General features: G+C 42.7%; 1 protein-coding gene across 1 annotated transcript in view; it reads right to left on the bottom strand.

Annotated features, from left to right (window-relative positions):
- Positions 1–13,727, bottom strand: part of fras1 (Fraser extracellular matrix complex subunit 1) — a gene marked incomplete at its 5' end in the record, with an annotated part of 223,400 nt that overhangs the window by 124,829 nt on the left and 84,844 nt on the right. The window contains 4 exons of the mRNA XM_079160822.1: positions 5,641–5,788; positions 7,571–7,660; positions 11,534–11,725; positions 13,657–13,727. The exon at positions 13,657–13,727 is cut by the window's right edge and continues 31 nt beyond it. Coding sequence (XP_079016948.1) covers positions 5,641–5,788; positions 7,571–7,660; positions 11,534–11,725; positions 13,657–13,727 — 501 coding nt within the window. The remainder of the gene's footprint in view (positions 1–5,640; positions 5,789–7,570; positions 7,661–11,533; positions 11,726–13,656) is intronic.

Here is a 13,727-nt window from a genome sequence, read left to right as displayed (position 1 = left end):
ACTCTTTATGTGAGACAATAACGCCTCAAAGTGGATCAAATCCCTTTAATTCCTCCAAACTTTGTTGATTAAAATTGATGAAATAATGGTGACGGGATTAAGAGACTTTAAACGGTGTGTGTGTGTGTGTGTGTGTGTGTGTGTGTGTGTGTGTGTGTGTGTGTGTGTGTGTGGGTGACAGATGCACACATTTTAGGATGTGTGGGCTCGTATTCATCAACGCTCTCAGAATCCTGTTAGCTCTGTCAGCACTGTTGCTGTTGTTTGCACTGTTAGCGCCGTTAGCCGTTAGCCGCTAGCCACCAGCTGAGCCGTCGACATGTTGAGAGCCATGTGGAGACAATCCCTCAATCACACAAATACCATGACAACAATCTAGAAGTACTCTGTTTAAGATAAAAGTACCGTATTCAAAATCATACTCAAGTGAAAGTACAAAAGTATTCGCATCAAAATATACTTAAAGTATGAAAAGTAAAAGTGCGAATAATGCAGAATGGCACATTTTAGAATAACATGTATTTCTGAATTATGAATTAACGTTGCTGCTGGTAAAGGTGGACGTAGTTACCACTCGTTATACCTTTATAATGCGCTACTTGTTGTACTATGCTGTAAAATAAGTACAGTACTTGAGTTGTGGTTTGTAGAGAGTAGAAACATTTGAAATGCAGACAGTAGCACCGCTACTAAGTGAGGCCAACGAAACAATATGATGCCAAACAGCTTAAATCTAACAATTAGACCGATGTGCCGTTTGACGAATAGACCGATCGTAAACGCTGGCAAACCACCGGCTACAACGTAAAGTATTCACAAATTAAAAGATTACGACATTTAAATGTGTCTGCATGAAATGATCTAGTCAGCTATTCGAGCCACATTATTTACCATAATAACAATAACAGAGCCGTGTACGAACAGTTATTATGCTATGAGTTTATTCTGAGTGTTGGGGAAGAGAATATTTTTGCACATTATCTGAGGAAGAGTCAAATGTGATGTATCGTGGGCAGAACCGCTGGTCGTGTCAGACAGAAATAATCGCTGTTACAAAGCTGCATTTCCCCGATGCCAGAAGACATTAGGGCTGTGGAGTCTTTGGGAGAAGGAAGGATTGCTTCCTGCACAAGTTCAGTCATAGAAAACACTGCGTTTCTGTCAAAGAGTTCCCTAAACATTCCTCCTCCGACAGAACGACGGATTAGGACGTCTCCGGGGGGCTTTCCAAGGTTAGGGAAGTGGATTTAACACCTAATCCTCGTGCTTAAAAGAGGCCCAAATATGTATCACTGAAGACATTTAAACCAGTAAGCCCTGATCTACCGGTTCACATATCAGCACTAACTACATGTATGTCAAAAGACCGTATGTGCACGACACCTGAACGCAGCGCGGCTCCTGTTTATGTCGGGTGTTTAGCTGTCCAATGAGAGGAGAGGCTGCTGACCTCTGGGCCAATGGACAGCCATGATTAATAGGCTTAAAGGAAGATTTACGGTTCCAGTTGGAGGGAAAGAGAGAATATGGTTTTTTTATTCCTTTTTTCTCTATTTTTAGCTGCGAACTACACGCAGTCTGAAAATCCAATCCACAGTCAGGCCGACACGTCTCCCTCATCAGCACATGGACGTGAAGTCAAGTGTGTAAATCATGTTTAAGTCACGTTGTTAAGGCATGCATATATATGCATTATAAAACCATTACTGTACTACACACACACACACACACACACACACACGTTAACGCACACACGAGCTGTGAGGTGATGACAGGTGCAAGTGTAGGATGATGTGACAAACACGCTTCAATTATTCACTCAGGCACACACCAGAATCGCTGTGTGTGTGCACACAAAACACACATTATATTACAGATAGTATTCACACAGACGTGCACATCATCGCCCCGGTACCTTTAATATGGAAACACACATTTAACCATAACTCCATAACCAACGCTATTAACTCTAACACATGAACACAACGTACGATATGTAAAGAGAGACACGGACATTTCCTCTCCAACACCATCATTTCTACGTAGACATATATATATATATATATATATGTATATATGTATGTATGTATGTATGTATGTGTATATATATTAAATAAAGAGAGAGACAGAGAGGAGAGTTGACTGATGAAGAATCATATAAAAAGTAAAGAACCTTGAGAATGCAATGGAAGGCAAAGAGTTGGGGAGAAGGTTTTTAAATGTGAGGATAGAAAATAAAAAGATTAAAAGCCTCCAGGTGCTCTTCTACCAAGATTTACAAATATGAAAGTAGGTAGTTTAGTTCAGTGGGATTTGGTCTTCCTTTCATCTAAGAGATGACTAACAAGCAAGGAAAGAAGAAACATCTAAATGCTGTGACGTCTAAAATAATTACAGTATATAATTATATATTATTATATATAGTATATATACTGGACCATTTCCCCTCTTTGAGCCTCGGACCGTTGTCTAAATGAGGAAAAGTCTCTTTGATGGAGCCGATAAACACTCATAGAACTCAAACCACCGGTTTAATCTTCAACAATGTGTTATAGCATTATCATGTATTATATTTAAAGTCTTAAATCTATGAAAATTACTATCAAGCAAGAACATTTTGACTTAGATAGCACAAATAACATGAAAGCACTAAAGCAAAGTACAATACGTCGAATTGTACTTACAGTAAGTATTGTACTTGAGTGAATGAACTTAGTGGCTTTCCTCCACTTCCTCTCATATTCATTAATGATCCATTATTAGTTAAGTCATCTTCTAATCATCTCTATGAATTCACATTTATATGAAACTTGTGACGTCTGCAGCACAACATTTACACTCAGGAGCCATTGTTGTGCCGGTGAAATATAAGAAAGGTCGACGGTGACTTTTAGTGTAACAGGGTGATGAAGGAGATTTTGGTATTGAAGCTACAGTAACTGTGCACACCCTTGTTTGGAGCTCAAACGCTGCCATAGAATGTCCCAGCAAAGCACAAAATACCTTCACATGGAGTTAAATCCTGCACCAGTGCACCAGCTGGTAGATGTTATTAATAACCAATGTGGTGATTTGAGAAACTGTTGAATTAAACAGAATGAAATCAGAAGCAATAGGTTTTAGAGCTTTCCCCTGTTGTGTACTCGGACTAATTAGACTGTATTTTCCAGAGAATATACGGCGTTTTTACTCTTTAGACGTTTTAATAAGCTGCTGCTGAGAGAAAGGCTGTAAACAGTGGAAACCTCAGAGAGCAGGAAGTCTGTCGAGGGACGCGGAACACGAACCTCATCAAACTATCGTCTCGGTCTTAAACGGTCCGATCGCGTGTCCTGCAGTGACAAATGTCTCCGGTGCCCCGACTGTAATTATTCTCTCAATGCAGCCAAACCTAATTATAAGTCTTCATAAATCTTAACGACGTTGTCCCGCTGTTTGAGCGCCTGTTGGGGTATTTAACTATATGAGGTATTAACATGTGTTGTTTGGTTGTAATTGCTGACAGTCTGTGTCACTGAGACAGATGGATCAGCCAGTAGTTCTATATGCGGGGATGTGACTGTGTGCTTTACACATGGAAAAGAGCTTAAAGCCGCCATTTAATGCCTTCGAGAGCATTTTCATTTCTTATTTTGTGGTATTTCCTGCTGAAACGGGTTAAAGGAGCATTTATAAAAGAAGGTATTTGCTCCCACTGGGACTGAGGTCACCATTACAGCTACACCGTATCACACTGAAAGCTTCTTTTTTTTGCACTCATTAATTGTTAAATAGGTGTAAATATATTCTGCCATGGAAAACTGTCCTGCAAAGTTTTTCTGTTTTATTCATGTAACTTCAAGGCCCCCAGGGAGGAGAGGAGGAGAGGAGGAGAGTTTTTAAACTATTTAAACTTCAAATGATGGCTTTTTGTTTGGAAAAAATCACGTCCCCAGAGGACAAGTTGGATTTTGTCCTCCTGGTCCATAAACTCTCTAACTCTGTTTAGGAGCATCTCTTCCTGCTCTATTCTTTAATTATCCCACCAGCGTCTCATTTACATACGCAGTATTAATTAAGAATAAAGCAGAGTATCACCTCTCTACAGCCAGTGTTTTTTAAAGCATGAGTGAGACAAGTGTGGCAGAACATTGCAGCAGGAGTTTCCTGGTGTTCTCATCATCATCACGGTTCAAGAGGTGAACATCCTCAACGGCTACGCAGCGGTCCACAGATACATGAAAGTAAAATCACACAGATCTCTCTTTCCTGTTTTAATACACGTGTCAAGTGCACACACACAACTGGCAGATTTTTGTGGAGATAACGCTTCGTCCGGTTTTCCATTATGAAGAAGAAGAAGAAGAAGAAGAAGAAGAAGAAGAAGAAGAAGAAGAAGAAGAAGAAGAAGAAGTGGTGAAATGTTGCGACCATCACTAACGCTGCACAGTGTACTTGGTGAACTACATGGAAGTGTACCAACAGAAGCAGCAGCAGTGCGGAACTTGTTCTTTGGAGACGCCTCGCTCAGGAACATGTTTAGAGGATTCAAATGACCAGCTGACCAACTTTATTTATGTTAAGTCTTAAAGAAAGAAAGTCTGCCAAACACTCCACTGTTAGACATGTGTGGAGGTGTATTTCTTTATGTCTAACTCTCATCCTTTCTCATTTATTTTTCTTGTACGTGACAGATGTTTTATTCATTCATTCCAATAGTTCATGACTTTGTCAGGCAATTTGTTCCCGATGACATCATATCACTGTTTTCTGTTTTAAATAGTGTCTTTTTTAAATATACCAATGTTCAAGTCAAAAGCACTGCAATTCATTGGCGTGTATTTTGTAGATTACATAGAATAGATGAATGGAATGTTTGCCATGGGCCCTAATTTAAAGTCTCTCACACTGTCGGGGGGTCGAGACGTTTAAAGGAGACACAGATCCAGAAACAGATTCCCCTCACGTGTCTGTCTGCTTTCCTTTCACACAATATGCAAATGAGCTGTGACTTTCCTAAATAATAATGATCTGGGTTTGAGTTTTTTTCTTTCGGATGACATTAAACTAATAATGTTTTGAGAGGAACTAAGTTACCATGCTGCTGAGATTGTAGTTTCTTACAGAAGTTTACGAGTTTCGACATGTTGGTTTCCATCAAAACGGTGACGTTTTTGTGTCAAAGCCCTCAGAATCAGAATGACTTCTTTCTTGTGTCCCAGATTTGTAGCAAACAAACAAATAATCACACGGGAAGAAATCAATTAAAGAACAAGCAGAGAAGCCGACTTCAACGCGGTGGTGGGAAAATACGATGAGACGCAACAAAGCGGTCGCAGTACGACAGTCGGTGGTATTTCTATGCCTGTAAACTTTGACTGTGTACGACATTTTCGGGGCATTGTGGTAAATGAGAATGTGCATGTGCATGCAATTTAAAGTTAAGTGACAACTTCATCCCAAAATAACTCCTGGGGGGGTGTCACAGATTTAACAGTGTGTGGCAGTTGAATGTTAAAGCTCATTCTTAAATACTCTACGTTAGATGGGGTTTGATGGAGCGGAGGAACGTTAGGAGACGTAACACACACACACACACACACACACACACACACACACACACACACACACACACACCCAGCATCCTTTGCAGCAACGTACCTTGGTGACACTCGGGGCAGCACCGGCCCTCCCGGGTGACGACCAGGGTGCCCGGCGGGCAGGTGGGGCAGGAGCGCAGGTAGCAGGTCACCTGAGCGCGGCGGCATTCACACTCCCGACAAGCGCTATCTGACCATCGAGCCAGGTCCTGAGAGGAGACGGAGGTAAAGGTAAAGACAGACGGGGGGGGGGGGGGGGGGGGGGGGGGGGGAGATCTGGTGAATGCAGAGGTTGAAGCGGTGGTAAATGTATTTACAGGATGTATAAAAACACAACAGAGGACTAGAACTTCAGAGACGGAAGGAAGCCGCGCTGACCGGGCGCTCAGCTGAATGCTAATGAGCTGCATGCGTCAGTTATGGAAGAGAAGAAGCCCGACAGTCGAGACTTTTATATATATTTTCAAAGCAGGATTTTTTTATTGACAGAAGCCCTGCCGAGGTCGGGCAGTCAGTCAAACAGCAGGAGCGTCACTCACGATAACAAACAAAACAGGTTTAACAACGAAAAGTGAGACGGGTTTATGAATCATGATTTTCTTTTTCTCCAAACAATCCGATGGAGAGTCAAAGCTCACAGACAAGGACGAACGCTTCACATCACAGAATCAGAACTTTTCTGACTGACGGAGAACTAAGCAGCGTCGTGAGCTCTTTGCTTTTTCTTCTTTTTTACATCAGAACTCATTCACAAACCACTTCTATCCAAGGATGTTCTCTGAGGAGGAGAGAGAACCTGCAGCCTTCAGAGTCTGCGGCCTCATCCACCAGTTCACTGAACCAGCAGATCTCACAGCAAGCAGGAAGTAAGTCATCACTGTGCTCACATTGTTGTAATGTAATGTTTTGTATGGGAAGATTCAAATAATGAAAGTCAATGGCTCGCCAACACGCTGCAGGTTAACAGAGAAGAAGACGAACGGACTGCAGCATCCGCCGTCTCACACTCAAAGCACTGGGCGGGTCATCTCCTTGCAACTTCAAAATAAAAGCGTTTTCTTATCTATAGTAATGGCGAATTGTTAGTCTCTTTAGTTTATGTACTGTAAATAATGTAAATAGTATGTTTTAACATTTTCTTCAGATTTCCTTCCATCACCACAGCGACATGGCATCACGCGTGTTGCCCGTCTGCCTGATTCCACGTGAACGCAACATAAACAACGTGCGTCACATCATTTAACCCAAAACAACCGATCACATGTAACACAGTTTTACCATTCGGGACGATCAAGTCTTGAAATAGACACGTGATTACCGTATGAATAATTATGAATAATTATGAATAATTATAAAGATGAGTGACAGGTAAACATGTCGTTATTCTCGCTCTGATGTTTCGTGTGAAGTTAATTAAACCAGCAATGATCCGGTCTCAGAGCTGCTCCCTTCACCTTCAGACACACTGCAGTGGAGCGCTGCGTGTATGTATGAGCGAGCGAGCCGCCTCTTTGTTTGCTACTAAATGAATCCCTCGGGGAGGCTCGGCCATGGCCGAGCGTCCTGCAGCAGTTAATGAGCCTTCCTCCTCCTCGTGCTGGAGAATGTCATGAATGAAAGCCGTTGCATTCTGGGTTTCCAGGACTTCCGTATGAATAATGAAGTTGACACCAGAATAATAAGAGTTTCTTGTTCCGGGCTTAACAGCCCAAAGTGATCTGATAGCTCTGTCCTGAAACACACATTTACTGCGTGTCACTGACACTGTTTGTATTTATGTATTCATAACCAGCTTAATACTGATGCATTAGGCTGTTTGTGTGGCAGCCTCTGCTGCAGTGGCACTTTATGGCACTTTACTTTATTTTCACTTGTGAGATTAGAGAGTTTACAGAAGCCCTGCGGTGTCTTTGTCTCGCCCACACACAGTTTCACGAAGGATTTTCTTTTCTTTTTGCAAACACACTCAAAGTGAAACGTAAAGAAAGTACCTTGTAGGATTCCCCCTCGTACAAACAGGAAGGTTTCTCAGAGGAACACTCCGGGCAGCACCTTCCCGGTAGGTGAACGAGCTCAGATCCCTGAAAAAGATAGAATATATATATATATATGTATTATATGTATTAAAATGTTAAACTACAGGGAAATCCCCTAAGAGCCAGAGTCACAAGTCCTTCTAAAAGATGAGTCAGGAGATGAAGAAAGTTGTTGTTTCACATTAAGCACGATAAACAACATTTATACACATGTATCCATCTCCTGCTGCAGTTACTCCAGTCACTCCAATTCTGTTCAATTCAACTTCATTTTAGTTAAAACATTTTTTACAGTAAATGCACATTCATTAATAACCTCAAGCGCTTCAGTTGTAGATACTAGTGTCATCATTATGCAAGATTGACAACATCCTGACATTGATTGGGAAGAACTCTGCAGCATTAACTAATCAGTAGAGACTTCACTCTGAGTCAACCGGGGTTTTAATTGACACGTAAAGGAAGAGAAGCTGGCGGTTTGACTCCATCGTAGCTTCATATATTTTAAGGGGAGCAGCAGACAGGAGAGCAGATTCAAAGGGAACGCCCATAATGAGCTGATTAGGAAGGAGAGAGAGAACGAGAGAGAGGGAGAGAGAAAAAGAGAGAGAGAACAAGAGAGAGAGAGAAAGAAAGGAAGAGAGAGAGAAAGAGAGAGAGAGAGAGAAAGAAAAAGGAAAAAAAAGAGAGAGAGAGAAAGAAAGAGAGAGAGAGAGAGAAAAAAAGGGAGAAAAAGAGAGAGAGAGAGAAAGGAAGAGAGAGAGAGAGAGAGAGAGAGAGAGAGAAAGAAAGACAGAAAGAAAGAGAGAGAGAAAGAAAGAGAGAGAGGGACAGAGAGAGAGAGAAAAAGAAAGGAAGAGAGAGAGACAGAGAGAGAGAGAAAGAAAGACAGAAAGAAAGAGAGAGAGAGAGAATTGTTTAATGAATGAAGCATAAAAAAGTCTTTCTGATTCCTGATTATTGCGCTGAGCTTCATTAGTTGAGCTGGTAACAATAAACCTTTTTATATTACATCTTAATAAAATAAAGAAGGGACAGAAAGATCACTCAAGGTTTGAAATGAGAAGATAAAATAGAGTTTAGAGCTTTTAAAAGGACGGGATGTAGTACGGAGAGAGTTGTGCTGCACTGATTGAAAACATCCTTACTGCTCATAATGACCGTGATGCAGCGTCACGCGTCGATGCTTTTTGTTAACGAAGCATCGACGCACAATCTCTGGAGTTTTGAAGAAGGAGCAGAATGCTCCAATAGTTTTAAGAACGTTCTGCACACAGCGCTGCTCTTCGCCTCCCCGGGGCCTTGAACTTGTACGAAATGAAAAATGACTTTCACATAACGTCCACAACGTACGTTTTATCTTTCATAAACTTTTCACAATCTGCTCAGGCCATTCATTTTGAAATCCTCTAATACGAAGAAAAACATGAAGAATATATTAAGCTCCAAGTTATAAGCTCTGCACATCACGATGGCAACATGCCACTAATTCAATTAAGAACTCCTCACAGGACTATTAGAGTACATTACCAGTGCAGATCATAACCCCCTCTGTACCCCGGAGCCTTCCTCTGCCTAGTAGACCCCCAACCTCCTCTTCTTCGTCCTGCACCCTGACGAACACACACACACACGGGGGGGAGAACTGCATGACTGTGCTCTTCTTAGCGGAGTGACCTCGCTCCATCCAGAGCTGGACAAACGGCAATGACTCTGCTTAAGGCTCATGACACTCGGGAGCTGTAATCCTCACTGCACCGCGTGATTAATGAGGGTTCGGTCCTGGCAGGAGATATTAATGTGATATCATTAAATCTGCATGACGTAAGATAAACATCGGAAGAGGTGCCCGAAACCCAAAGTGGGTCAATTTAGGGGATAAAGGCAACTATGGGAACGCCGGATAATGACCTTAACAAAATGAGTAAAGTCTGAGACGGATGTCTCCACATGAAGCCCACCATGATGATGTTCATTTCGGGAAACTTCCGTATTTTTCAACCTGGACGCTATTTTCTCATGTTTTTGTGTTGTGTAACGTTTTTGAAAGTTGGTCCAGAATTGAGGAAGAACGCTGCAGACAGCAGCCGCTAAACGGGCTGCAGTGTAATCACTCCTCTCCGTCAATGTACGTCCACTAAAGGTGTTTGCTTTTGTCTAAAAGATTTTTAATTTCATGGCTGAACGTTGAGATGATTTCGACAATATTGAGGCAACGTGAGATTTTGGAACGAGACTCCTCTGAGCGAGACTTCGTTCGACTCGATAAGAACCAGAACGGATCAAGAGAAACGCAAAGAAAGCTTTATTTCTCTGGAGGGTTCTTTCCATAATGATGTCAGATACTTAAAATAACAATCTAAGCCCGTCAGTGGCAACAACAAGCATTTAGTAGACGTACGTTGAGAGTGCGGAGTTGCTTTGAGCGATTACATTACAGCTCGTTTAGCGGCCGCAGCGTTCTTCCTCCATACCGGACTCATCTTAAAAACTGTTGACCCCCATCAGTCACTTACACACAAAAACATGAGAAAACAGGGTCCAGGTTACCCTTTAAAAGCTGTGACGCATTCAGGGAACGCCTTCTCCGGGAACGTTCACAGGTCGCGTTCATTGATCTGTAAAATACATTGATGTCAATGTAGACGAAGACGAGCTCAAAAGAAAGTGTTCCCAAGCAGCTGTTCTTCCGCATGTCATGTGACGAGGAACAACCGACAGCTGGCAGATACCTTTTCTGTTTTTCCGTAACTATCAGTCGACAGTAAATATATGTAGGAGAAGTTAATCCATTTCGTGCAGGGCTACCCGGCTTTAACATCTGTTCCAGTTTCTACAAACTATTGGACTTGCTTCACCACTGCAGACCAACGACGTCACAACATCCACTTAAAGCTCAGCCAAACTAAAGATGACAAATCCAGCAGTCTCTTTATTTTGCAACCCCTCCAAGCATCTTGGATTTAAAGATGAAGGCGATCCGACCGGCGTTTTCCACCTGTTTTTAGACGGGAAAGGCACCTCATTGTGACGTCAGCTTGATGCAGGTGCAGCTCAGTGTAAATCAGACAGATTCTAGTGCTGAAGTCGTGGTGCAGGTTCACTTTTTGCCGCAGTGCCCGTCAGCTTCCGCACAGATCATCACGGTCTCAACTTGTCTTTCGAATCTCGTCACCTTTCCTGAACTGAATTATCTGTGATGGAAGCCGCAGCCAACCCTCGTAACCTCAGAAGATCACCCTTCCCCTCCATTCAAACCCATTCTCCTAAATACCAATGGAGATAGCTGGTGACCCGATGCATCTCACTGTGGCAAATTAAACCGACTGTAGGAAACTGAGAGCAAAGTAACTGTGACATCTCCCATTACCGTTTTAGTGGCCCACTTGAAGGGAAGGAAATGGGATTTCTGGCTGCTGACATGTTGCATTTTGGGGGATAGGAGAACTTAGAACAGGTGGAGGCTGCAGGAAGAGAACCCTGGGCCCACAGATGATGTTCCATACTGACTCCTAACAGTATAAGTATGACCTTTAGTAGGTTACACACATTATCTATGTACTCCTACGTGGATTACAGATCTTGGTGTCAATTAGTGCTGATTTACACTGAATTATGTGGCGTTTCAGCTTGTTTTGCACTCAAATGGGATATTTGAAACAATAGCTGCTCTACATTCAGGAAGTTATGTAATCTAATCTCACTGGTCAAGTTTAAGTTTAAGTTTTAGGTTCCACTTTTTAGCTCTCTGGCTCGGCTAAATGAACTCTGGTAAGACGGTCCTATCCAGCCTTTTAGGGCCTCCAAGGAAATGTGTGTGGCAACAGAACTACACTTAACAAACAAAGCTGCAGCTTCCAAAGAAGAGGCCAGATTTGCTCCTCAGTTTATAATGAAGACGTTGTATTTCAGGCTCACCTGCGGGCATTCGACGCGTCCACACTCGGCCCTCTGGCAGACGACCTGACCTCGGTTGCAGGTGCAGAACTCGCAGCCCGTGCCGTTCCACATGTCTCCGTGGTAGCGCACCGCGTCCTCGTACGGGCAGCTTCCTTTGGCGGCGGCGCATCCGTCGCAGCACTGGCCCGCTCGCTTCACTTTGGTCTGACCCTGCGAGGGGAGAAGCAGTTTGTGATTGTTTGTGTGTTTTCATGTGCAGCACAGATGACGTCAGTGAAGCAACGAAAAAACCGAGCTTTCAGACGAGACAAAGAAAAAACAAAGCGGCGCATTAAAAAAGGCCGGTTGTTGTTTCAGCGGACAGACGTTACGACTGAGAGCTGTAGGTTTACTCACACTGCACACAGAGTTTGAGATCCTCTGGATCTCATGAAGACACGTTCCTCTAGAAGTGGAGGCCGTGTGCTCAAAGTCTATCCGTGTATTAACAGAACAGAGTGGTTAGTAATGAGCTCAGCTTCTTCCTCTGCTCATTTCAGAGTGCTGGTTTGGAGGCTGTGAGTCCACTGGGATCTTCTCTTCGCGCGGCGTGATTCTTTCTGTTATCATCAGTGGAGGGAAAAGGGCTACGAGCTGAGAATGTTTTTACTTTAATTTTTAGGTTTTAAATAGACGGAAACTTTGAGTGAAAGAGCAAAGTGCTTCAAAGGGGTTTCCACTGGAAGCCTGTGTTCCCTGGCTGTGGGCTTTATGAGAGCATCAAAGGTGTGGCCGCTGCGCTTTATGTGCTTTCCTACTAAACAAACCTGATTCCAGCTCGGTATCCTCCACTAACGGGCACTCCATATTATGTAGATTTCCAAAAATCAGAAGCAACACGTTCAAATATGCAATAAACACCTTTTCTTCAAATATACCCAAAAACCTCTTCATGGACTCTTTGTTGTTCGTTGTATTGTATCATTTTAATGTCTTTCGCTCTTGTGGGGCAACAACATTCTGAAATGAACTGAACTATATGGATTTATGGTGAATGTATATTTAGAGGATAAGATTCAAAGTACGTTGTATTTTCAACAGCTCCCATAAAGAGATAATTAACAGTGAATGTACTCGCGGTCGTTGAGCCATAGAGCTCCATTAAAACACATCAGTGAGCCTCACTGATGCTCCTTCACCAGCGTGAACACACTGTAGTTTATTTAGACTCAATGCCACATTCACCGTGCTGCTGCTGTAGTCTCAACAAATGCACAACTTCCTAATGTGTGTTTGATCAAAGCTGCAGTGACCAGCTGCTTTAGGAAATTACTTTTCAAGACGATATATTTTAGGGCCATTTAAAAAAAGAAGTGCATGATTTCATGCTTTCAGTTCCAGCAAAGTGGACTCATGCGATGGTGGTCTGCCTAAACAACACCGTTATAATGCAGCTCGAGTACTCTGAACGGGTCAGAACTCCATCAACACAACAAAGAAGAACTGAAGTGAACAACCTCTCGGCTGGTGTCCTCATGTCTCCTACTCTTAAAGGTTGTCCTCCAGCTGCAGGATAGATTTTATTGCTGCTGCTAGTTTATAAATTACTTAGTGGCTTCGAGCTAAAATACATTTTTGATGTTGCTTAAAGAATATAAACTCAGCTGGGCCTTTAGATCTTTAGTCAGCTGGTCGCCTCCAGTCAGAACCACAAAGTGAAGATGTGTTTAGCTTCTGTGATTATCTGGAATATGCAACTTTTGTCCTTTTGAAATCAAAAATTAAACTTCGAGCTCTACTTCTGTTTGATGTTATCTTTTATTTGACTTGTCTCTTGTATTTACATTGCCTCGTACTTGTCTGTGCGTGGCCCTTTAAAGTTTGTGCGTCTGGATTCATGGTCCTCCATTTCACTAACAAGAGTTCCAGCAAGCTGTGTGTGTGTGTGTGTGCTTGCGTGTGTGTGTGCTTGCATGTGTGTGTGTCACACAGAGAGCAGAAGACATTACTGTGAGGTCTTGCGTCGTTAAACGTTGCTGAATCTATTAGAATTTCAACACAGAGCCAAATGTTTGTGGTAAATTCTGTTTAAAACTGAATGTAAATGAGTGTGTGTGTGTGTGTGTGTGTGTGTGTGTGTGTGTGTGTGTGTGTGTACTCACCTTGTCGCAGGTGACGGGCTGACAGGTGTGTGTGTGGCATTTAGACTGACCCCGGTCACACACACATGTGG

This window comes from Pholis gunnellus, assembly GCF_910591455.1.
Source record: "Pholis gunnellus genome assembly, chromosome: 6".
In the NCBI taxonomy this organism is placed as follows: Eukaryota; Metazoa; Chordata; class Actinopteri; order Perciformes; family Pholidae; genus Pholis; species Pholis gunnellus.
The sequence above is the reverse complement of the archived record's forward strand: the minus strand, read 5'-3'. Positions and strand labels throughout refer to the sequence as shown.